General features: G+C 43.3%; 1 protein-coding gene across 4 annotated transcripts in view; it reads right to left on the bottom strand.

Moving 5' to 3' along the window:
• Nucleotides 1-3,951, bottom strand: part of LOC106586120 (histone deacetylase 4) — a 177,207-nt gene extending 173,256 nt beyond the window's left edge. For 2 of the 4 annotated variants that reach the window (XM_014172999.2, XM_014172997.2), the window contains exon 1: nucleotides 3,612-3,951. In XM_014172999.2, the coding sequence (XP_014028474.1) occupies nucleotides 3,612-3,732 (121 nt within the window). In that variant the 5' untranslated portion in view covers nucleotides 3,733-3,951. The remainder of the gene's footprint in view (nucleotides 1-3,611) is intronic. The other 2 variants (XM_014172996.2, XM_014172998.2) reach the window with 1 other exon arrangement.
• Nucleotides 3,952-26,110: the final 22,159 nt, after the last annotated feature.

The raw sequence follows: 26,110 nt of genomic DNA, 5'->3' as shown, positions 1-26,110 counted from the left end.
ATTCCATATGTGTTATTTCATAGCGTTGACGTCTTCACTATTATTATACAATGTAGAAAATAGTGAAAATAACAATTATTTTAAGAATTATAGATACAGAACTCCTCTATGCACTCGATATGTCCGATTTTAAAATAGCTTTTCGGTGAAAGCACATTTTGCAATATTCTAAGTAGATAGCCCGGCATCACAGGGCTAGCTATTTAGACACCCAGCAAGTTTAGCCTTCACCAAACTCCAATTTACTATTAGAAAAGTTTGATTACCTTTGGTGTTCTTCGTCAGAATGCACTCCCAGGACTTCTACTTCAATAACAACTGTTGGTTTGGTCCCAAATAATCCATAGTTATATCCAAACAGCCGCGTTTTGTTCATGCGTTCAAGACACTATCCAAAAGGGTAAAGAAGGGTGACGAGCATAGCGCATTTCGTGACAAAAAAATTCTAAATATTCCATTACCGTACTTCGAAGCATGTCAACCGCTGTTTAAAATACATTTTTATGCCATTTTTCTCGTAAAAAGCGATAATATTCCGACCGGGAATCTGCGTTTAGGTAAAAAGACGAAAGAAAATAAAGCACGGGGTCAACTCGTGCACGCGCCTAAGCCCATTGTCCTCTGATCGGCCACTTGCCAAACGCGCAAATGTGTTTCAGCCTGGGGCTGCCTCGATATCATTCAGCTTTTTCCCGGGCTCTGAGAGCCTATGGGAGCCGTAGGAAGTGTCACGTTACAGCAAAGATCCTCAGTCTTCAATAAACAGAGACAAGAAGAACAAGATCTTGTCAGAGAGGGCACTTCCTGTAAGGAATCTTCTCAGGTTTTTGCCTGCCATATGAGTTCTGTTATACTCACAGACACCATTCAAACAGTTTTAGAAACTTTAGGGTGTTTTCTATCCAAAGCCAATAATTATATGCATATTCTAGTTACTGGGCAGGAGTAGTAACCAGATTAAATCGGGTACATTATTCCATATGTCTTCACTATTATTCTACAATGTAGAACATACAAGTATAGTATAGTACAGTAGAAGAGCACAGTATATTCTACTGTACTCTACTATACTGAACTATACCTCTACTATATTGAATTCTACTCTGCTGTATTGTACTGCAGTCTACTGTGCTCTGATGTGCTGCGCTGTGATGTCCAAACTTGTGAAACATTCATATCCATAATTATGCATTTCTGTGTAGTACAGATCAGGAGCCCATGATGTAATTCCATTACCGTAATTACGTTACCGGGTGTAAATCCACTTCACTGTAATTCATTAACTAAACTAGATTTTTTCAAACTGAAGGTGTCATGTCATAAGTTGACACCCCATTCTTTCTGCAGACATATTGCAATCTTAATTCAAAATAGATGCGTTCAGATAAAAGCCCTGATGGGGGTTTCACAGTCATTTCGTAACCAAAGTCGGCATCTGCACAGTTCTTCCACTAAATTCGTTTTTGTACATTTTTCTGTGGAAATTGTTACAAGTAGTCCTTGTGCATAGAGTTGTATGGATTGTTAAACTTTTAAATCACTGGTTTTTGTTTGGCATACATTTTAAAGGGAAAAAAACAGTCAAAGCGTAATTCCGTTTCTGTGGAATTGCCTGGTGGCTCCCTCTCGTCGTCTCCAATCCCTCATCCGTACTGCTACCAACTTACAGGGTGGGTGAAAGCTATATTCTACTTCTCTCCTATCCGTGCAAAAGAAAACAGTGAGTTAGCAGGACATTAAGTTGTATCAGGCTCTCACCACTGCTAATCTTGGTCACATTTCCTGTGACGTGTTATTGATGTCTTAATAGTGTGCATTCCCGTGTTGGCGTGGTGTTGGTGTGGATAGGCTGGCTCATCCCATGTTCCTGTGAACCACGAGTGTGGAGCGGGTGCTTAGGTGACGCTACACCTCTTCACACACACACACACACACACACACACACACACACACACACACACCATTAATAAAACAGAGATGTCATGCTAAAACTGAGCTTGCAGAGAGCACCTCACACACAAAGACACTGTCTTACACACACACACACACACACACACACACACACACACACACACACACACACACACACACACACACACACACACACACACACACACACACACACACACACACACCAAGTGGACTGAGAGTGAAACTACAGTGAGTGGAGGCGAGATGTGAAGTCTGGCGATGAAAGAAAGAAAGGGAGCGAGAGGAGGTCAGATGAAGCGTGTGTTCCACTAAAACGTGTGTGCAGGTTTGAGAGGAGTTACCTGGGAACAGTAAATGGACGGTCATGTCGTCTTTGCTTTTAGTGAGCGTCCTCGAGGAGAACAAAGGGAGAACTACTGAGTATCCTCTTACACTGGCCTGACCTGCTGCACTGCTCGAATAGGGAATCCTTTTTGGCTCACTATAACAAACAACGTCACGTAACACATCACGCGGCATCACATTTACTACGGTTGTGAAACACACGTCTGGGGTTCTTCTACAGTAAACGGCTAGCCGTCAGAATTTGGAACAAGTTGAGGGGGCTTATTGTCTTTCCTTTGAAGTGTTGGGATGGTCAGATGAGATATGACCAGATTTTCAACAACACCAACTAGACAACCTGCTGGCGAGCGAGCTAGCCAACCAACCAACCAGTTTCTCAACCACACCAAGCAACCAACCGATCAACCAGCGAGTTAGCAAGCTAACCAACCAACCAGCTAGCTAGCCAGCCAACCAAGTCAATCAGTCAATGAGCCGACCAACCAGTCCTTCAGCAACACCAACTACCCATCCAACTTGCCAGATATCCAACCAACCAGCCACACACAAACACACACACACACTGTCAGCCAGCCAACCTGCCAGTATAACACCACCAACAGACACACATTTAGTCTTTCTCTACTCACCATAGCCAGTTTCTTGTGTATGAATAGAAGAAACCCACCAACTAACCACGAAGTATATAAAAGCAGCCCACAGCCACTAGTGTTGTGTCCGTGTGTGTGTGTGTGTGTGTGTGTGAGTGTGCGTGCGTTTGGTGAAATAGCATCTTTTCCCACTGAAATAGTAATTACCAAGCGTCATGCTCTGAGAGGAGTTAGTTTTGTAAGGTTATTTCAAGCCGTTTGACACTTCACTGCCCTTTACCTGCACCATCTCACAGCAGCTCTCACAGCATAAATTACCCCTTAGCTAACACATACAGGCAATGATGATAGTATTTGGTGATGATGGTAATCCTAGCATGTAGCAACACTATCATTAAATGTGTGTGTGTGTGTGTGTGTGTGTGTGTGTGTGTGTGTGTGTGTGTGTGTGTGTGTGTGTGTGTGTGTGTGTGTGTGTGTGTGTGTGTGTGTGTGTGTGTACATGCATATGTTGACATGCACGTGTGTTCTACCATAGACTCTGTGTATGTGTTTGGTGGTATGGTTGCATGAGCATGCAGACATGTTGCTCAGTGACCCATTCTTCCTCTGGTCTCTAGCCTTGAGCCAGGCCTGCAGGGACACACATGGTAAGGCATGAGCCCAACCACATACACACACACACACAAAGGGAGAGAGTAAGAGAAAGACCAAAAGAACGAAAGAAAAAGATGGTGCTCCTACCAGACTGGATGTGGTTGAGACCAGATGGCTTCAGAAGTCCCAAGGGCTGCTCTTTCCTGGGCAGACCATCTGCAGGGGAGAGAGAGGATGGAGAGTCTGTTTCAAATATGGTCTGCAGCATCGATAACACAGGGGCACACGTATAACCTACTGAGGCCCAGATAAAAGACTACATATCCCAAAGAGAAAGAAGGAGATAGAGAGCGGGAGAGGGAGTGAGAGAGAGAGAGAGAGAGAGAGAGAGAGAGAGAGAGAGAGAGGGAGGGAGAAGGCAAAGCTAGGGATGGAAGAAGGTAGAGAACCAGTTGAATGAGGAGAGGATGAGGAGAGGAAGAGGAGGCTTTTGCCTAGCCTAGTGCTGCAACACAGCCGCATGTGTTCACTGCTCTGTTATGACTCCAATGTGATTGGTTCACTGTCTTCAACAAGAGAGAAAGGGGGAGGGAGCGAGGGGGTAGAAAGAGGCATGTAAAAATAAACATGTGGACCGAGTAGGCAGACACATCTGATGTGCCCTACTACTGTTTAAAGAAACACACAAGCATGTCTCGCATGTTTGCACGTGCAACCATGTACACACACACACACACACACACACACACACACACACACACACACACACACACACACACACGGTAGGGTGAGGATGATAATTATAGTGGGAACATGAAAAGGCTTTGTATCAGTTCAAGGAGGACCTGGCTATAAATACACCAGTGGGGGAATAGGGGAGTACACAGACAGACTGGCTAAAAATACAAAAAACAGTGAAAACATTGTTCGAGTCAGATTTAACAGCCTAAAGATTCCGACACACTTCTGCCACTCACACGACCCAGCAACACTCCAAAACAAACCACTGTATCACTCTCTTTTTTTACTCTTCCATCCCTCTCTCCCTTCATCCATCCATTCATCCACAACGAGAGTCTAATGGGAAAATCATTCTAAGTGCAATTTCTTCCAAATGGGGCTTGTCTGTGAATGTACATGTGATGCCAAAGCATGGGCAGCTAGAGGAGACCATGCACTATTACCAGGCATACTAGTCTATGGAAAAGAAGACTCACATCAGGTACCTCTCCTCTCCCTTCTACCTCTCTCCTCCCTCTACCACTACCATTGCTCCAGTCTCATTGCTTTGACTGCCAACCTCGGCAGGAGACAGACAACCAGGGGTGAATAAAGTGAAGGGAGGGCTTAATATTCATGGCACCACTAGGGAATCTGAATGGGTGGGTGGATTGGGGCAGAGTTTTGTTCACTACAGTAGACATCCGGTGTGATTCTCTTGTCGCCGTGGCAAAGCATCGATCAGCCTATGACATTGTGAAATTCCAACCACAGTGGTTCCTCAACTAAAAGTTTTGAGATTATGCTGCGGGATTTAGAGGTAAATTGTGGTTTAGTACAATACCCTGCGTCACTGCTTCACTGCTCCAAACCAGCGCAAGAGGGAGTTAGAGCACTAATTATGCTTACTGGAAAATACTCTTTCAAAATTAATGGAAGAGGCAAGTGGAAAGTGGCAACCAGAGGTCAAGACAGCGCTGCTCTGAGACAAGCATGGGGATTGGTCTTGATGAATGAATTTTCATTGAATCTCCGTTTGGGTATTGGTTAGACTACAATCAGGGTGTGGAAATGTTAGGATTATTTTGCTCTTACTGTAGTACTGTAGGCTACTTCCGACTGGTCACATTGTAAAGCGCCATTATGGGCTATTAGCAGGACAATAGACTTTTGCCAAGAAGGAGGGTAGGGGGAGAACTGTATCGTCAAATTTACAGTTGAAGTCGGAAGTTTACATACGCTTAGGTTGGAGTCATTAAAACTGGTTGTTCAACCACTCCACAAATGTCTTGCTAACAAACTATAGTTTTGGCAAGTCAGTTAGGTCATCTACTTTGTGCATGACACAAGTAATTTTTCCAACAATTGTTTACAGGCAGATTATTTCACTTATAATTCACTGTATCACAATTCCAGTGGGTCAGAAGTTTACATACACTAAGTTGACTGTGCCTTTAACCAGCTTGGAAAATTCCAGAAAATGATGTCATGGCTTTAGAAGCTTCTGATAGGCTTAATTTACAGCATTTGAGTCAATTAGAGGTGTACCTGTGGATGTATTTAAAGGCCTACCTTCAAACTCAGTGCCTCTTTGCTTGACATCATGGGAAAATCTAAAGAAATCAGCCAAGACCTAAGAAAAATAAATTGTAGACCTCCACAAGTCTGGTTCATCCTTGGGAGCAATTTCCAAATGCCTGAAGGTACCACGTTCATCTGTACAAACAATAGTATGCAAGTATAACCACCATGGGACCATGCAGCCGTCATACAGCTCCGGAAGGAGACGCGTTCTGTCTCCTAGAAATTAACGTACTTTGGTGCGAAAAGTGCAAATCATTCTAAGAACAACAGCAAAGGACCTTGTGAAGATGCTGGAGGAAACAGGTACAAAAGTATCTATATCCACAGTAAAACGAATCCTATATCGACATAACCTGAAAGGCCACTCAGCAAGGAAGAAGCCACTGCTCCAAAACCACCATAAAAAAGCCAGACTACGGTTTGCAACTGAACATGGGGACAAACATCGTACTTTTTTGAAAAATGTCCTCTGGTCTGATGAAACAAAAATAGAACTGTTTGGCCATAATGACCATTGTTGTGTTTGGAGGAAAAAAGGGGGAGGCTTGCAAGCCAAAGAACACCATCCCAACCGTGAAGCACAGGGGTGGCAACATAATGTTGTGGGGGTGATTTGCTGCAGGAGGGACTGGTGCAGTTCACAAAATAGATGGCACCATGAGGGAAGGAAAATTATGTGCATATATTGAAGCAACATCTCAACACATCAGTCGGTTAGTTAAAGCTTGGTTGCAAATGGGTCTTCCAAATGGACAATGACCCCAAGCATACTTCCAAAGTTGTGGCAAAATGGCTTAAGGACAACGAAGTCAAGGTATTGGAGTGGCCATCACAAAGCCCTGACCTCAATCCTATATAAAGTGTGTGGGCAGAACTGAAAAAACGTGTGCGAGCAAGGAGACCTACAAACCTGACTCAGTTACACCAGCTCTGTCAGGAGGATTGGGCCAAAATTCGCCCAACTTATTGTGGGATGCTTGTGGAAGGCTACCCGAAACGTTTGACCCAAGTTAAACAATTTAAAGGCAATGCTACCAAATACTAATTGAGTGTATGTAAACGTCTGACCCACTGGGAATGTGATGAAAGAAATAAAAGCTGAAAGAAAATCATTCTCTCTACTATTATTCTGACATTTGACATTCTTAAAATAAAGTGGTGATCCTAACTGATCCTAACAGGGAATCTTTACTCGGATTAAATGTAAGGAATTGTCAAAAACTGAGTTTAAATGTATTTGGCTAAACTGTATGTAAACTTCCGACTTCAACTGTATTTCTTAGTTAGGTTGGCTGTATCACAGCCGGCCGTGATTGGGAGTCCCATAGGGCGGCACGCAATTGGCCCAGCGTCGTCCAGGTTTGACCGGTGTAGGCGGTCAATGTTTGTACTGTGAGACGCCTAAGACAGCGCTACAGGGAGACAGGACGGACAGATGATCGTCCTCGCAGCATTACGTCCCGTGTATTAACACCTGCACAGGATCGGTACATCCCAACATCACACCTGCGGGACTGGTACAGGATGGCAACAGCAACTGCCCGACTTACACCAGGAACGCACAATCCCCCATCAGTGCTCAGATTGTCCGCAATAGGGTGAGAGAGGCTGGACAGAGGGCTTTTAGGCCTATTGTAAGGCAGATCCTCACTAGACATCACCGGCAACAACTTCACCTATGGGCACAAACCCACCATTGTTGGACCAGACAGGACTGGCAAAAAGTACTCTTCTCTGACGAGTCGCGGAATTGTCTCACCAGGGATGATGGTCAGATTCGCGTTTATCGTTGAAGAAATGAGTGTTACACCAAGGCCTGTACTCTGGAGCGGGATAGATTTGGAGGTGGAGGGTCTGTCATGGTCTGGGGCGGTGTGTGACAGCATGTATCGGACTGAGCTTGTCGTCATTGCAGGCGATCTCAACGCTGTGCGTTACAGGGAAGACATCCTCCTCCCTCATGTTGTACCCTTCCTGCAGGCTCATCTTGACATGACCTTCCAGCATGACAATGCCACCAGCCATACTGCTCATTCTGTGTGTGATTTCCTGCAAGACAGGAATGTCAGTGTTCTGCCATGGCCAGCGAAGAGCCCGGATCTCAATCCCATTGAGCACATCTAGGACCTGTTGGATCGGATGGTGAGGGCTAGGGCCATTCCCCCCAGAAATGTCTGGGAACTTGCAGGTGCCTTGGTGGAAGAGTGGGGTAACATCTCACAGCAAGAACTAGCAAAATCTGGTGCAGTCCATAAGGAGCACTGCAGTACTTAATGCAGCTGGTGGCCAGACACCAGATACTGACTGTTACTTTTGATTTTGACCCCCCTTTGTTCAGGGACACATGATTACATTTCTGTTAGTGTCTGTGAAACTTGTTCAGTTGATGTCTAAGTTGTTGAACCTTATGTTCATACAAATATTTACACATGTTAAGTTTGCTGAAAATAAACGCAGTTGACAGTGAGAGGACGTTTCTTTTTTTGCTGAGTTTAGATATATCTGATATAGGCAGAAAGCTTAAATTCTTGTTAATCTAACTGCACTGTCCAATTTACAGTAGCTATTACAGTGAAAGAATACCATGCTATTGTTTGAAGAGAGTGCAGAATTTTGAACGTAAAAAGTTATTAATAAACAAATTAGGCATATTTGGGCAGTCTTGATAAAAAACAATTTACAGAAATGCAATGGTTCATTGGATCAGTCTAAACCTTTGCATAGACACTGCTGCCATCTATTGGCTAAAATGTATATGGCACCTGGGCTGGAATAATACATTATGGCCTTTCTCTTGCATTTCAAAGATGGTACAAAAAAAATATAATATATAGTTTTTTTCTTTGTATTATCTTTTACCCGGTTCTATTGTGTTATATTCTCCTTTCACATTTCTACAAACTTCTACAAAGTGTTTCCTTTCAAATGGTACCACGAATATGCATATCCTTGATTCAGGGCCTGAGCTACAGGCAGTTAGATTTGAGTATGACATTTCAGGCGAAAATTGAAGAAAAGGGGCGGATCCTTAAAGCATTAATGGCAACAATGGTTGACAATTAACCTGTTAGGGCTAGGGGGCAGTATTGACACGGCCGGATAAAAAACGTACCCGATTTAATCTGGTTACTACTCCTGCCCAGTAACTAGAATATGCATATAATTATTGGCTTTGGATAGAAAACACCCTAAAGTTTCTAAAACTGTTTGAATGGTGTCTGTGAGTATAACAGAACTCATATGGCAGGCCAAAACCTGAGAAGATTCCATGCAGGAAGTGGCCTGTCTGAAAAGTTGTGTTTCATCTTGGCTCTTTTTACTGAAGACTGAGGATCTTTGCAATAACGTGACACTTCCTACGGCTCCCATAGGCTCTCAGAGCCCGGGAAAAAGCTGAACGATATCGAGGCAGGCTCTGGCTGAAACACTTTGGCAAGTGGCCGATCAGAGTACTATGGGCTTAGGCGCGTGCCCGAGTCGACCGAATGCTTTATTTTCTTTCGTTTGTTTACCTAAACGCAGATTCCCGGTCAGAATATTATCGCTTTTTTATGAGAAAAATGGCATAAAAATTGATTTTAAACAGCGGTTGACATGCTTCGAAGTACGGTAATGGAATATTTAGAATTTTTTTGTCACGAATTGCGCCATGCTCGTCACCCTTATTTACCCTTTCGGATAGTGTCTTGAACGCACTAACAAAACGCCGCTGTTTGGATATAACTATGGATTATTTTGAACCAAACCAACATTTGTTATTGAAGTAGAAGTCCTTGGAGTGCATTCTGACGAAGACAGCAAAGGTAATACAATTTTTCTTATAGTAAATGTGACTTTGCTGAGTGCTAAACTTGCTGGGTGTCTAAATAGCTAGCCCTGTGATGCCAGGCTATCTACTGAGAATATTGCAAAATGTGCTTTCACCGAAAAGCTATTTTAAAATCGGACATATCGAGTGCATAGAGGAGTTCTGTATCTATAATTCTTAAAATAATTGTTATGCTTTTTGTGAACGTTTATCGTGAGTAATTTAGTAAATTCACCGGCAGTGTTCGGTGGGAATGCTAGTCACATGCTAGTCACATGCTAATGTAAAAAGCTGGTTTTTGATATAAATATGAACTTGATTGAACAAAACATGCATGTATTGTATAACATAATGTCCTAGGGTTGTCATCTGATGAAGATCATCAAAGGTTAGTGCTGCATTTAGCTGTCTTCTGGGTTTATGTGACATTATATGCTAACTTGAAAAATGGGTGTCTAATTATTTCTGGCTGGGTACTCTGCTGACATAATCTAATGTTTTGCTTTCGTTGTAAAGCCTTTTTGAAATCGGACAGTGTGGTTAGATTAACGAGAGTCTTGTCTTTAAAATGGTGTAAAATAGTCATATGTTTGAAAAATGGAAGTTTTTGCATTTTTGAGGAATTTGAATAACGCGCCACGGGATTACACTGGCTGTTGAGTAGCGTCCCACCTAGCCCATAGAGGTTAAATAAAGTGCCATAGAATTCTGCGGCAGCCCGCAAGGTGTGCTGCAGTATGACGCAACTTTTACAGGAAGAACCACTGCATGTGTACACAGACACACAAATGTAGCCTGTGTGGTCCAGCGGTTACAGCTGAAGACCCCAGCACACATGCATGCCAGAGTTGGCATGCGTTCGAATCCGGCTCACTGCCCTTTAGGTCCCCCTCCCCATTTCTTTTCAACACTTTACTATCTCTTTAATAAACCTCAAACATTGTGAACTGAGTGAGAATGCCGCACTCCTTCAATGTTTTTAAATAACACACACACGACATGCGCACACATAGGCCTGTAACTGACACTTCTGTATTGAGATGTGAGCAGAGCCTTATCGACATGCAGATAATAGAGCCGCTGTGGGAGACGGTCTGGCTATAATGTCTGGACAATGTTACATCATTGCACAAGTAGGGAGAAGTTGCCCCTAGACACTGATTTCAGGTCAACTTAGCAAGATACTTCATTAATTATTTCTGTATGTGAAGTTAAATGTGTTCCCTTATAAGTGGCTATGGGGAAAAGGAGACAAGGGGCCAAGGACACAAAGGATCAAGGAGATGAGGACAAAGACTATTTCATCGTATTGGGACACACCCCAATCATTGGGACACACCCCAATCATTTGTTTTCATATCATGCCATCTATTCATGTGTATACTGTACACATGAATAGATGGGAGCTAAGAGGGGAGGGGCTGGGAGGAGAAGAAGAGGGGACCCATGTGCAGGAGTCACACATGAGAGAACCCCCAACACACGGCACACACAGCTTTGTTTTTCTGGGTTGCGCGGCACTATTTTCAGCCCATCCAGACTGCGGCCATGATTAATACATGATGGAGGGTGGGGTGGGGGATTACACATTCATGCCTTCCCCTCTGCTTAACAAAGAATGATGGGGATGAAAATGAAAGTAGAGGAAGGTAAAGAGGACAGAGAGACTTTGGGTGCGTTTAGAGCGTGTTTTTCAGCAGATAGGGCAACTCTGCGATGTGTACGTGTACGTGCGTGTACACATTCATATGTGTGTGTCTGTGCTCATGTATATGAGTGTGCGTGCGCATGTGTGTGTATACATGCACACGCACATGAGTGTGTGTGTGAGTTGGCAGTGCTATTTTTAGAGGCCCCGGTGGAGTAGGCCTGATGCCTGAGATGCAATAATGGCTTTTTAATTAGCCAAGAGAACAGACAGGGGACACGCCGCGCATCACTAACCAGCAGCCAACGCCAGGGGACATGGGCAAACTAGGAAGCACATACTGTACGTACAAGCACACACACAGAAAAATACGTACACGCATGCACGACACACACACACACACTGTGCGTGTATATAGTGCATTCGGATAGTATTCAGACCCCTTGACTTTTCCACATTGTTACATTACAGCCTTATTCTAAAATGGATTAAATAAAAGATTTCCCTCATCGATTTACACACAATACTCCAGCTTTACACACTCTTGGCATTCTCTCAACCAGCTTCATGAGGTAGTCACCTGGAATGCATTTTAATTAAACAGGTGTGCCTTGTTAAAAGTACATTTGTGTATTTTCTTTCCTTCTTAATGTTTTTGAGCCAATCAGTTGTGTTGTGACAAGGTAGGGGTGGTATACAGAAGATAGCCCTATTTGGTAAAAGACCAAGACCATATTATGGCAAGAACAGCTCAAATAAGCTAAGAGAAACATGAAGGTCAGTAAATCCGGAACATTTCAAGAACTTTGAAGGTTTCTTCAAGTGCAGTCGCAAAAACCATCAAGCGCTATGATGAAACTGGTTCTCATGTGGACCGCCACAAGAAAGGAAGACCCAGAGTTACCTCTGCTGCAGAGGATAAGTTAATTAGAGTTACCAGCCGAAGAAATTGCAGCCCAAATAAATGCTTCACAGAGTTCAAGTAAGAGATATCAACATCAACTAAGAGACATCAACGAATTGTTGCCAAGAAACCACTACTAAAGGACACCAATAATAAGAAGAGACTTGCTTGGGCCAAGAAACATGAGCAATGGACATTAGACCAGTGGTCTGATGTCCATTGGTCTGTTGAGTCCAAATTTGAGATTTTTGGTTCCAACCGTCGTGTCTTTGTGAGACGCAGAGTTGGTTAACAGATGATCTCCGCATGTGTGGTTCCCACCTTGAAGCATGGAGGAGGAGGTGTGATGGTGCTTTGCTGGTGACACTGTGGCTACTTTAAAGAATCTCAAATACAAAATATATTTTGATTTGTTTAACACTTTTTTGGTTACTACATGATTCCATATGTGTTATTTCATAGTTGTGATGTCTTTACTATTATTCTACCATGTAGAAAATATACAAAAATTTGGAAAAACCCTTGAATGAGTAGATGTGTCCAAACTTTTGACTGGTACTGTATATACATACATACACAAACACATCGTATTATTTTTCACTAACCCCTCCACCCCTCCCCCAATTGGAGCAAACTAATTAACCTTCTAGCCTTCTACTTCCAGCCTATACATACTATATACATTTTACGGACACAATCCATTTCACAACAGTCATCTTTTGTTTGTTTATACCCCAATCCATGCCTGAAGACCATCCATTTTGATCTCTATTTGCCATACATTTTCAACTGTGCTGTTTCACAAAAGCTCTGAACTAAAGGTCGACCGATTATTCGGAATGGCCGATTAATTAGGGCCGATTTCAAGTTGTCATAACAATCGAAAATCTGTATTTTTTTTTTACCTTTATTTAACTAGGCAAGTCAGTTAAGAACACATTCTTATTTTCAATGACGGCCTAGGAACGGTGGGTTAACTACCTTGTTCAGGGTCAGAACGACAGATTTTTACCTTGTCAGCTCAGGGATTCAATCTTGCAACCTTACGGTTAACTAGTCCAACGCTCTAACCACCTTACATTGCACTCCATGAGGAGCCTGCCTGTTACGCGAATGCAGTAAGAAGCCAAGGTAAGTTGCTAGCTAGCATTAAACTTATCTTATAAAAAACAATCAATCAATCATAATCACTAGTTAACTACACATGGTTGATGATATTACTAGTTTATCTAGCCTGTCCTGCGTTGCATATAATCACTTATGTACACGTTGCTCCAACCATAAACATCAATGCCTTTCTTAAAATCAATACACAAGTATATATTTTTTAAACCTGCATATTTAGTTAATATTGCCTGCCAACATTAATTTCTTTTAACTAGGAAAATGTGGCACTTCTCTTGCAAACAGAGTCAGGGTATATGCAGCAGTTTGGGCCGCCTGGCTCGTTGCGAACTGTGAAGACTATTTCTTCCTAACAAAGACAGCCGACTTCGCCAAACGGGGGATGATTTAACAAAAGCGCATTTGCGAAAAAAGCACAATCATTGCACGACTGTACCTAACCATAAACATCAATGCCTTTCTTAAAATCAATACACAGAAGAATATATTTTTAAACCTGCATATTTAGCTAAAAGAAATCCAGGTTAGCAGGCAATATTAACCAGGTGAAATTGTGTCATTTTGTGTTCATTGCACGCAGTCAGGGTATATGCAACAATTTGGGCCGCCTGGCTCGTTGCGAACTAATTTGCAAGAATTTTACGTAATTATGACATAACATTGAAGGTTGTGCAATGTAACAAGAATAACGTTATTTTTTTCGAGATGATAGTTTCCGGATTCGACCATATTAATGACCTAAGGCTCGTATTTCTGTGTGTTATTATGTTATAATTAAGTCTATGATTTGATAGAGCAGTCTGACTGAGCGATGGTAGGCAGCAGCAGGCTCGTAAGCATTCATTCAAACAGCCCTTCGCAATGCATTGCGCTGTTTATGACTTCAAGCCTATCAACTCCCAAGATGAGGTTGGTGTAACCGATGTGAAATGGCTAGCTAGTTAGCGGGGTGCGCGCTAATAGCGTTTAAATGTCACTCGCTCTGGGACTTGGAGTGGTTGTTTCCCTTGCTCTGCATGGGTAACGCTGCTTCGAGGGTGGCTGTTATCGATGTGTTCCTGGTTTGAGCCCAGGTAGGAGCGAGGAGAGGGACGGAAGCTATACTGTTACACTGGCAATATAATTCCTATAATAACTACAACCTAAAACTTCTTACCTGGGAATATTGAAGACTCATGTTAAAAGGAACCACCAGCTTTCATATGTTCTCATGTTCTGAGCAAGGAACTTAAACGTTAGCTTTCTTACATGGCACATATTGCACTTTTACTTTCTTCTTCAACACTTTGTTTTTGCATTATTTCAACCAAATTGAACATGTTTCATTATTTATTTGAGGCTAAATTGATTTTATTGATGTATTATATTAAGTTAAAATAAGTGTTCATTCAGTATTGTTGTAATTGTCATTATTACAAATAAATAAATTAAAAAACTCGTCCGATTAATCGGTACCGGCTTTTTTAGTCCTCCAATAATCAGTATTGGTATCGGCGTTGAAAAATCATAATCGGTCGACCTCTACTCTGAACCCATATACATTTCACAGACAAACTGGCGATTACTTGTGTGTTGCCAGTTGTGGGCAGGATTGAAACAAACCCAACCTTAATTTACCTTGTGATGAAGTCCTTACCACAAGACTGACTTTATGACCAAAATGATCCTATTAACACTTTGTAGTCAATTTTGACAGTGGAATAAAAGTTTAGTCGTATCATTTTTGGTTTTTAGGGGCATTTGCTCTTTAAAATGACAAACTTGACTTGTGTCTCACTGCAAAAAGATGCATCTTATTGCGTGTGTGTGTGTGTGTGTGTGTGTGTGTGTGTGTGTGTGTGTGTGTGTGTGTGTGTGTGTGTGTGTGTGTTGTGTGTGTGTGTGTGTGTTCATTCACACAGGTTTGATCGTCTGAGACAAATATAACAAGTAGGGAAAACCTGCTAAAACAGTCCTAATGCAATGTGGATACAGAGAAGGATTAGATAAATTTGGACGGCAGTTGTAAGAACTGTCGATGGTAGAGTGTGTATGTGTGTGTATGTGTCTGTGCGTGTGTGTGTGTGTGCGTGTGTGTACGTGTAGTAGTGTGTTGGCAGTGGCAGATGGCAGAAAGATGACACCAGAGCCTGATGGGCCGAAGGACTTGCCCGTCTGTCTCTCTGTGGAACAGAGTGCATGCACGCACACACGTGTTTCATTAAGGTGGTGGAGTTGAATTGAACCCTGACAGCAGGGGAGGAATCGAGGGCCGTGAGGGGGCAGCTGGCCGACAAACGCTAGGGCCCGCTGAGAGGACATCATCATCTCCATGGCAACTGGAGTAAACAGAGACCAAAGACACTGTTGCCGTGCCCTCAGGATGACTCACACTAACTCCTCTCCCTCTTCTTCCTCCTCTCCTACTCACTGAAATACCAAACAGGAGGCCTCCCGAAAGAGGGGGAGGGAGAGGAGTAGGTATAGGGAGGGAGGGAGAAGGTAGACAGGGAGAGAGAAAGACAAAAAGAGGGTGAGATGGAGAGAGTGCGAGGAAAAGGGACAGAGAGAGAGAGAGCGAGAGACAGAGAGAAAGGGATGGAGAGAGTGAAGTATACAGTTGAAGTCGGAAGTTTACATGCACTTTGGTTGGAGTCATTATAACTCGTTTTTCAACCCCTCCACAAATTTCATGTTAACAAACTATTGTTTTGGCAAGTTGGTTGGGACATCTACTTTGTGCATGACACAAGTCATTTTTCCAACAATTCTTTACAGACAGATTATTTCACTTATAATTCACTGTATCACAATTCCAGTGGGTCAGAAGTTTACATACACTAAGTTGACTGTGCCTTTAAACAGCTTTGAAAATTCCAGAAAATTATGTCATGGCTTTAGAAGCTTCTGATAGGCTAATTGACATCATTTGAGTCAATTGGAGGTGTACCTGTGGATGTATTTCAAGGCCGACCTTCAAACTCAGTGCCTCTTTGCTTGACATCATGGGAAGATCAAAAGAAATCAGCAAAGACCTGTTTTTTTTTTAGACCTCCACAAGTCTGGTTCATCCTTGGGAGCAATTTCCAAAGGCCTGAAGGTACCACGTTCATCTGTACAAACAATAGTATGCAAGTATAAAAACCATGGGACCACGCAGCTGTCATATCGCTCAGGAAGGAGACGCATACTTTGGTGCAAAAAGTGCAAATCAATCCCAGAACAACAGCAAAGGACCTTGTGGTGATGCTGGAGGAAACAGGTACAAAATGATCTATATCCACAGTAAAATGAGTCCTATATCGACATAACCTGAAAGGCCGCTCAGCAAGGAAAAAGCCACTGCTCCAAAACCGCCATAAAAAAGCCAGACTACGGTTTGTAACTGCACATGGGGACAAAGAACGTACTTTTTGGAGAAATGTCCTCTGGTCTGATGAAACAAAAATAGAACTGTTTGGCCATAATGACCATCATTATGTTTGGAGGAAAAAAGGGGATGCTTGCAAGCCAAAGAACACCATCCCAACCAGTCCAAAAATGTGTTATATGTTGCTGCATAAATTATGTAATATGCCAGGGAGATAAGGTCAGCCATATCAGCTATGTTTTTTTTAAAGGCAGTAAACGAGGCTGAATAAATTGTTTCGCTGTCAGACAAGGCTCCGCTGATAGCCAGATGTAGCTGTGGTAAGGATTCAGTCCATTGTGCTGGAAAGATAGCTCTGCTGTTGGGACAACTTTGTGTAGGCCCTAACAGTTTGTGGGCACTGCTTGTCGCCGTGATAGTGCAATTCATGTTTTGTTTAGTGTTATGTAGTGCAAGAATGTGGGGGAGTTTGCCCCACCAAGATGTACATGCTAAAATCGCCACTGGGCACGTGTCACATATTAAGGTTAAATTCCTCTGCCCACTCTTCCCACTGTTTCTCCGATTTGCCTGTCTCCACACCTCATTTCCTTACTGCTTGAATACAATGTCAAAACACCTGAAAATAAAATGTGTATATAAAGAGTTCTACTTGCTAGTACATACAAGTAAGTAAAGTACAACTGTTTAGAATGCGATGGTGACCAATACATATTTGGACAGTACGTTTGTTAAGGAACAAATAAAGCTTCTCTAAGATTCTCATTTCACGTTGAAGGTCGTACATGTTGACAGTCAGCCACTCAATTGAGCTATCATTAAAAAAAAATCAGCTTCTGACTGAGTGGACAGATCTTAATCTTGATAGGACAGATTCCAATGGCCCCCTTGAGACACCAAATAACTTTAAGGTCAGGATTCAAGAAAAGGCGGAGACAGCTGTATGTGTGTGCACGTCAAAGGTGGGAGGGGATGGGAAAAAGTCCAAGAGGCAGCTAGTGGCAGGACCCTCAGCGGTCACCTTGCTCAATAAATAGTTATATTCCAGAGGCATAGGGAGGGGAGGGAGGATGGATGCATTAGCTGAATGACCATATATCCACAGTATCTCCAGCCACACACTGACTGACCGCTAGGCTAATGGCGCCGATAGAGATGGCAGCTTCACTTCTAGTCCTTAGGAAACTGTGCAGTATTTGTTTTTTTATGTATTATTTCGAACATTGTTAGCCAAGAAAACCTTAAGTGTTATTACATACAGCCGGGAAGAACTTTTGGATATCAGAGAGACGTCAACTTACCAACACAATGACCAGGAATACAACTTTCCCAAAGCGAATCCTTTGTCTGCACCTCCCAGGGCATTTGAACTGATTCCAAAGGCCGACACAAAACAACTCTGCCGGAGGAGAGGGAGCCGGAACGGTCTTCTAGTGAGGCTTCGGAGGCGCGCACACCACCCACCACTTCCGAGTATATTACTCGCTAATGTCCAGTCCCTAGTTAACAAAGTCGACAAAATCAGGGAAGGAGTTGCTTTCCAAAGAGATATCCGGGATTGTAACATACTCTGTTTCACAGAAACATGGCTAGCTTGGGATATGCTGTCGGAGTAGGCACAGCCAACGGGATTTTCACTGCATCGTGCAGACAGGAATAAACATATCCTCGGTAAGAAGAAGGGCGGGGGTGTATGTTTCATGATCGTGTAATTGTAACAACATACTGGATCTCAAGTCCTTTTGTTCACCTGACTTACTCAGAATCAAATGCCGACCATATTATCTCCCAAGAGAACTCTCCTCGGTTATTGTCAAAGCCGTGTATATCCCCCCTCAAGCAGATACAAAGATGGCCCTCAAGGACTTTATGCAAACTGGAAACTATATATCCTGAGGCTACATTTATTGTAGCTGGGGATTTTAACAAAGCTAATTTGAGAACAAGGCTACCTAAATTCTATCAGCATATCGAACACGAGTGAGTCACACGCTCGACCATTGCTACTCTAACTTCCGCGATGCATACAAGGCCCTCACCCGCACTCCTTTTGGCAATTCTGACCATGACTTCATCTTGTTACTCCCTTCCTATAGGCAGAAACTAAAACAGGAAGCGCCCGTGCTTAGGTCTATCCAACACTGGTCTGACCAATCGGATTCCACTCTTCAAGATTGTTTCGATCACGTGGACTGGGATATGTTCTGAGTAGCCTCAGAGAATAACATTGACGTATACGCTGACTCTTTAAGCAAGCTTATAAGGAAGTGTATATATTGTACCCACTGTGACTATTAAAACCTTCCCTAACCTGAAACCGTGGATGGATGGCAGCATTCGAGCTAAACTGAAAGCAAGTTCCACCGCATTTAATCATGGCAAGGCGACTGGGAATATGGCCGAATCCAAACAGTGTAGTTATTCCCACCGTAAGGCAATCAAAGAAGTAAAGTGTCAGTATAGAGACAAAGTGGAGTCACAATTCAACGGCTCAAACACTAGACGTATGTGGCAGGGTCAACAGACAAACCAATCAAATTTCATTGGTCACATACACATGGTTAGCAGATGTTAATGCGAGTGTAGTGAAATGCTTGTGCTTCTAGTTCCGACAGTGCAGTAATATCTAACAAGTAATCGAACAATTCCCCAACAACTACCTAATACACACAAATCTAAAGGGGTGAATGAGAACACGTACATATAAGTATATGGATGAGCGATAGCCGAGCGGTATGGCAAGGTGCAGTAGATGGTATAAAATATAGTATATACATGTGATATGAGTAATGTAAGATATGTAAACATTATTAAAGACCGCACCACCCTCTGGAGAGCCTTGCGGTTGAGGCTGATGTAGCTGCCGTACCAAGCTGAGCACACACCCCCAGTGTTGAGGGTCAGCGAAGTGGAGATATTGTTTCCTACCTTCACCACCTGAAGGCGGCCCGTTAGGAAGTCCAGGACCCAACTGCACAGGCCGGGGTTGAGACCCAGGGCCTCCAGCTTGATTATGAGCTTGGAGGGTACTATGGTGTTGAATGCTGAATACAACATACAGGATCTCAAGTCCTTTTGTTCACCTGACCTAGAATTCCTCAGAATCAAATGCCGAACTGTAGTCAATGAACAGCATTCTTACATATGTATTATTTTTGTCCAGATGGGATAGGGCAGTGTGCAGTGTGATGGCGATTGCGTCATATGTGGACCTGTTGGGGCGGTATGCAAACTGAAGTGGGTCTAGGGTGGCAGGTAAGGTAGCGGAGACATGATCCTTGACTAGTCTCTCAAAGCACTTCATGATGACAGAAGTAAGTGCTTACGGGGCGGTAGTCATTTAGTTCAGTTATCTTTGCCTTCTTGGGTACAGGAACAATGGTAGCCATCTTGAAGCATGTGGGGACAACAGACTGGGATAGGGAGCGATTGAATATGTCTGTCAACACACCAGCCAGCTGGTCTGAGCATTCTCTGAGGACGCGGCTAGGGATGCCGTCCGAGCCGGCGGCCTTGCGAGGGTTAACAAATTTAACTTCTTATGGCTTGGGGGCAGTATTTCGACATCTGGATGAGAAGCGTGCCCAAAGCAAACTGCCTGTTACTCAGGCCCAGAAGCTAGGATATGCATATCATTTGGATAGAAAACATTCAAAAGTTTCCAAAACTGTTAAAATAATGTCTGTGAGTATAACACAACTGATATGGCAGGCGAAAACCTGAGGAAAATCCATCCAGGAAGTGGGATTTTTTTTGATGTGGGTACTTTTCAATTGAATGCCTATAGAGTTTCAAATGGGTTAGGACCCAGATTGCAGTTCCTATGGCTTCCACTAGATGTCAAGTCTTTAGCCTCTCTGGGCTAGGTGGGACGTTTGCGTCCCACCCTAGTCAACAGCCAGTGGAATCCCGTGGCACGATATTCAAATACCTTAGAAATGCTATTACTTCAATTTCTCAAACATATGACTATTTTACACCATTTTAAAGACAAGACTCTCGTTAATCTAACCACACTGTCCGATTTCAAAAAGGCTTTACAACGAAAGCAAAACATTAGATTATGTCAGCAGAGTACGCAGCCAGAAATAATCAGACACCCATTTTTCAAGCTAGCATATAATGTCACAAAAACCAAAACCACAGCTAAATGCAGCACTAACCTTTGATGATCTTCATCAGATGACACTCCTAGGACATTATGTTATACAATACATGCATGTTTTGTTCAATCAAGTTCATATTTATATCCAAAAACAGCTTTTTACATTAGCATGTGACTAGCATGTGACTAGCATTCCCACCGAACACTTCCGGTGAATTTACTAAATTACTCACGATAAACGTTCACAAAAAACATAACAATTATTTTAAGAATTATAGATACAGAACTCTTTTATGCAATCGCGGTGTCCGATTTTAAAATAACTTTTCGGTGAAAGCACATTTTGCAATATTCTGAGTAGATAGCCTGGCCATCACAGGCTAGCTATTTTGACACCCACCAAGTTTGGTACTCACCAAACTCAGATTTACTATAAGAAAAATTGGATTACCTTTGCTGTTCTTCGTCAGAATGCACTCCCAGGACTTCTACTTCAATAACAAATGTTGGTTTGGTTCCAAATAATCCATAGTTATATCCAAATAGCGGCGTTTTGTTCGTGTGTTCAAGACACTATCCGAAGGGTGACGCGCCCGGCGCATATCGTGACAAAAAAATTCAAAATATTCCATTACTGTACTTCGAAGCATGTCAAACGATGTTTAAAATCAATTTTTATGCTTTTTTTCTCGTAAAATAGCGATAATATTACGACCGGGAAACCCTGTCTTCGTTCAAAGACTGAAAATGTAAACATGGAGTCGTCTCGTGCCCGCGCGCGCCCGTCTCATTGTTCTCAGATCGACCACTTACCAAATGCGTTACTGTTTTTCAGCCAGTAACTGCAGAGTCATCATTCAACGTTCTGGCGCCTTCTGAGAGCCTATGGGAGCCTTATAAAGTGTCACGTTACAGCAGAGATCCTCTGTTTTGGAAAGAGATGGTGTAGAAGGCCAAGAAATGGTCAGAAAGGGAGCTTCCTGTTTGGAATCTTCTCAGGTTTTGGCCTGCCATATGAGTTATACTGTTATACTCACAGACACCATTCAAACAGTTTTAGAAACTTTAGGGTGTTTTCTATCCAAATCAAACAATTATATGCATATTCTAGTTACTGGGCAGGAGTAGTAACCAGATTATATCGGGTACGTTTTTTATCTGGCCGTGCAAATACTGCCCCCTATCCCCAATAGGTTAGACATTGTTTCAGGCTTGTTTTCTGAAAAATGAAGAAGAATGATACCCTTTTTCTCAGTGGACTGAGGAAGAACACAGAGCTGGTTTGTTACCGATTGTGCGCCCTTTGTTGTTTTTCCTTTCTATTGAATACGCTATTGTCCAGTTGAAATATTATAGATTATTTAGACAATTGACAACCTGAGGATTAATTATAAACATCGTTTGACATGTTTCGCTGAACTTTACCGGTACTATTAGGATGTGTTCGTCTGCATGTTTTGACAGCCTTTGAGCCTGTGGATTACTGAACAAAACGCGCCAACAAAACTGAGATTTTGAGATATAAAGAGGGACTTTATCGAACAAAACTAACATTTATTGTGTAGCTGGGACTCTTGTGACTGCAACCATATGAAGATCTTCAAAGGTAAGTGATTAATTTTATCGCTATTTCTGACTTTTGTAATTCCTTTACTTGGCTGTAAAATGTTTGTATGCTTATGTGCTGTCCTCAGATAATCGCATGGTATGCTTTCGCCGTAAAGCCTTTTTGAAATCTGACAAAGCGGCTGGATTACCAAGAAGTTAATCTTTGAGACGATGTATAACACATGTATTTTTAATGATTGTTTATTATGACTATTTCTGTATTTTGAATTTGGCGCTCTGCAATTTCACCGGATGTTGTCAGTGGGTCGCTAGCAGAACGCCTGCGCCAGAAAGGTTAAATGTTTTACTCGCATCAGCCACAGAGAAGGAGAGGGGGGGACGCAGTCTTTGTTAGTGAGTCGAGACGGTGGCACTGTATTATCCTCAAAGTGGGCAAAGAAGGTCTGGAAGCGTCACGTCAGTGTCCTTGACGTGGCTGTTTTTGTTTTTGTAGTCCATGATTTCCTATCGATCCCTGCCACATACGTCTCGTGCGTGTCTGAGCCGTTGAATTGCGACTCCACCTTGTCCCTGTACCGGCATTTCACTTGTTTGATTGCCCTGCGGATGGAATAACTACACTGTTTAAATTCAGCCATATTTCCAGACCTCTTTCCATGGTTAAAGGCGGTGGATCGCGCTTTCAGTTTTGCGGCAATGCCACCATCCATGCACGGTTTCTGGTTAAGGTAGGATTTAATAGTCACAGTGGGTACAACATCTCCAATGCACTTCTTAATAAACGCACTCACAGAGTCAGCGTATAGGTCAATGTTGTTCTCTGAGGCTGACCCAGAACATATTCAAGTCTGCGTGATCAAAACAATCTTGAAGCGTGGCTTCCGATTGGTCAGACCAGCGTTGAATGGTTCTTGTCACTGGTACATCCTGTTTGAGTTTCTGCCTATAAGACGGAACGTGGGGGGGGTGGGGGAGGGCTTTGTATGCATTGCGGAAGTTAGAGTAGCAGTGATCGAGAGTATTAGCCCTACGAGTCGTGCAATCAATATACTGATAGAATTTAGGTAGCCTTGTTCTCAAACTTGCTTTGTTAAAATCCCCAGCTACAATAAATGCAGCCTCCGGATATAAGGTTTCCAGTTTAAGTAGAGTCCAGTCAAGTTCCTTGAGGGCCGTCTTGGTGTTCGCTTGAGGGGGAATGTACACAGCTGTTACAATAATTGACGAGAATTCTCTTGGTAGGTGAAATGGCCGGCATTTGATTGTAAGAAATTCTAGGTCGGGTGAGCAGAAGGACTTGAGTTCCTGTATGTTGTTATGATTACACCATGAGTCGTTAATCATAAAGCATACGCCCCCCCCCCGCCCTTCTTCCTCCCAGAGAGGTGTTCATCTCTGTCGGCACGATGCATGGAGAAGTCCAGTGCTGAACCGATTCCAACAACATATCCTGAGAGAGCCATGTTTCCGTGAAACAGAGAATGTTACAATCGCTGTCTCTCTGGAAGGCAACCCTTGCTCAAATTTCGTCTACCTTGTTATCAAGAGACTGGACATTGGCGCGTAGAATACTCGGGAGCGGTGAGTGATGGGCACGTCTACGGAGCCTGACCAGAAGGCCGCTCTGTCTGCCCCTTTTGCGGCGCCGTTGTTTTGGGTTGCCTACTGGGATCAGATCCATTGTCTTGTGTGGTGATCTGAACAGAGGATCCGCTTCGGGAAAGTCATATTCCTGGTCGTAATGTTGGTAAGTTGACGTTGCTCTTATATCCAATAGTTCTTCCCTGCTGTATGTAATAACCCTGGGGTAACAATGTAAGAAATAATACATAAAAAAAATTTAAATACTGCATAGTTTCCTAAGAACGCAAAGCGAGGCAACCATCTCTGTCGTCGCCATCTTCAATCTTCACGGATTACAAACAGAAAACCAGCCCCGTCGCAGACATCGACATCTTGCTTCCAGACAAACTAAATACCTTCTTTGCTCCCTTTGAGGATAATACAGTGCCACCGACTCGGCCGTCTACGAAAGACTGTGGGCTCTTGTTCTCCATGGCCGACGTGAGTAAAACATTTAAACGTGTTAACCCTCGCAAGGCTGCCGGCCCAGACGGCATCCCTAGCCACGTCCTCATGGCATGTGCAGACCAGCTGGCTGGTGTGTTTACGGACATATTCAATCAATCCCTATCCCAGTCTGCTGTCCCCCACATGCTTCAAGATGGCCACCATTGTTCCTGTACCCAAGAAAGCAAAGGTAATTGAACTAAATGACTATCGCCCCATAGCACTCACTTCTGTCATCATGAAGTGCTTTGAGAGACTAGTCAAGGATCATATCACCTCCACCCTACCTGTCACCCTAGACCCACATCAATTTGCTTACCACCCCAACAGGTCCACAGACGATGCAATCGCCATCACACCGTACACTGCCCTATCCCATCTGGACAAGAGGAATACCTATGTAAGAATGCTGTTCATTGACTACAGCTCAGCATTCAACACCATAGTACCCTCCAAACTCATCATTAAGCTTGAGACCCTGGGTCTCGAATCCGGCCTGTGCAATTGGGTCCTGGACTTCCTGACGGGCCGCCCCAAGGTGGTGAATGTAGGAAACAACATCTCCACTCCAATGATCCTCAACACTGGGGCCCCACAAGGGTGCATTCTCAGCCCCCTCCTGTACTCCCAGTTCACCCACGACTGCATGGCCATGCTTCGCCTCCAACTCAATCATCAAGTTTGCAGACAACACAACAGTGGTAGGCTTGATTACCAACAATGACGAGACAGACTACAGGGAGGAGGTGAGGGCTCTTGGATTGTGGTTTCAGGAAAATAACCTCTCACTCAAAACAAAAGAGATTATCGTGGACTTCAGGAAACAGCAAAGGGAGCACCGCCCTATACACATCGACGGGACAGCAGTGGAGAAGGTGGAAAGTTTTAAGTTCCTCGGTGTACATAAGTTCCTCGGTGTACAAACTGAAATGGTCCACCCACTCAGACAGTGTGGTGAAGAAGGCACAACAGAGCCTTTTTAACCTCAGGAGGCTGAAACAATGTGGCTTGTCATCGAAAACCCTCACTAACGTTTACAGGTGGACAATTGAGAGCATCCTGTCGGGCTGTATCACCGCCTGGTACGGCAACTGCACCGACCACAACCGCAGGGCTCTCCAGAGAGTGGTGGGGTCTGCACAACGCATCACCGGGGACAAACTACCTGCCCTGCAGGACACCTACAACACCCGATGTTACAGGAAGGCAAAAAATACATATATTCTTATCCCATTCCTTTACTAGATTGTGTGTATTAGGTTTTGTTGTGGAATTGCTGATATTACCTGTTAGATACTGCTGCACTGTCGGATCTAGAAGCATAAGCATTTCGCTACACTCGCAATAACATCTGATAACCATGTGTATGTGACCAATAACATTTGATGGCCAACTGACTGGGGGTCAGTTCTTGCTTTTAGATGTAATGTACTGTAGATGTCAACACTGATGTCTTCTCAGCACTTCAATACGGTACCAATAAAAATTACTTCTCCAAGCTGACCAGTCCGTAAGTGTTGTTCTGAGTACCTGTCCCGACTGCAATGCACAAGATGTGCTTTTAAGAGAGAAAGACAGTCTGCTTTTAGAATAAGAGTAATGCTCAGGGAACTATGATGGATATGGTAGTAGATGCATTATGCCGTGTTGGTGGAGTAGTGGTTGATGTAAGAGAAAGCATTTCTGGATAAAGAAGCGTATTCTGTGTGTGTGTGTGTGTGTGTGTGTGTGTGTGTCTGTGTCTGTGTCTGTGTGTGTGTGTGT

Source organism: Salmo salar, chromosome ssa25 (genome assembly GCF_905237065.1).
Source record: "Salmo salar chromosome ssa25, Ssal_v3.1, whole genome shotgun sequence".
NCBI lineage: Eukaryota > Metazoa > Chordata > Actinopteri > Salmoniformes > Salmonidae > Salmo > Salmo salar.
Note: the sequence above shows the minus strand (reverse complement) of the source record. Positions and strands in the feature narration are given on the sequence as shown.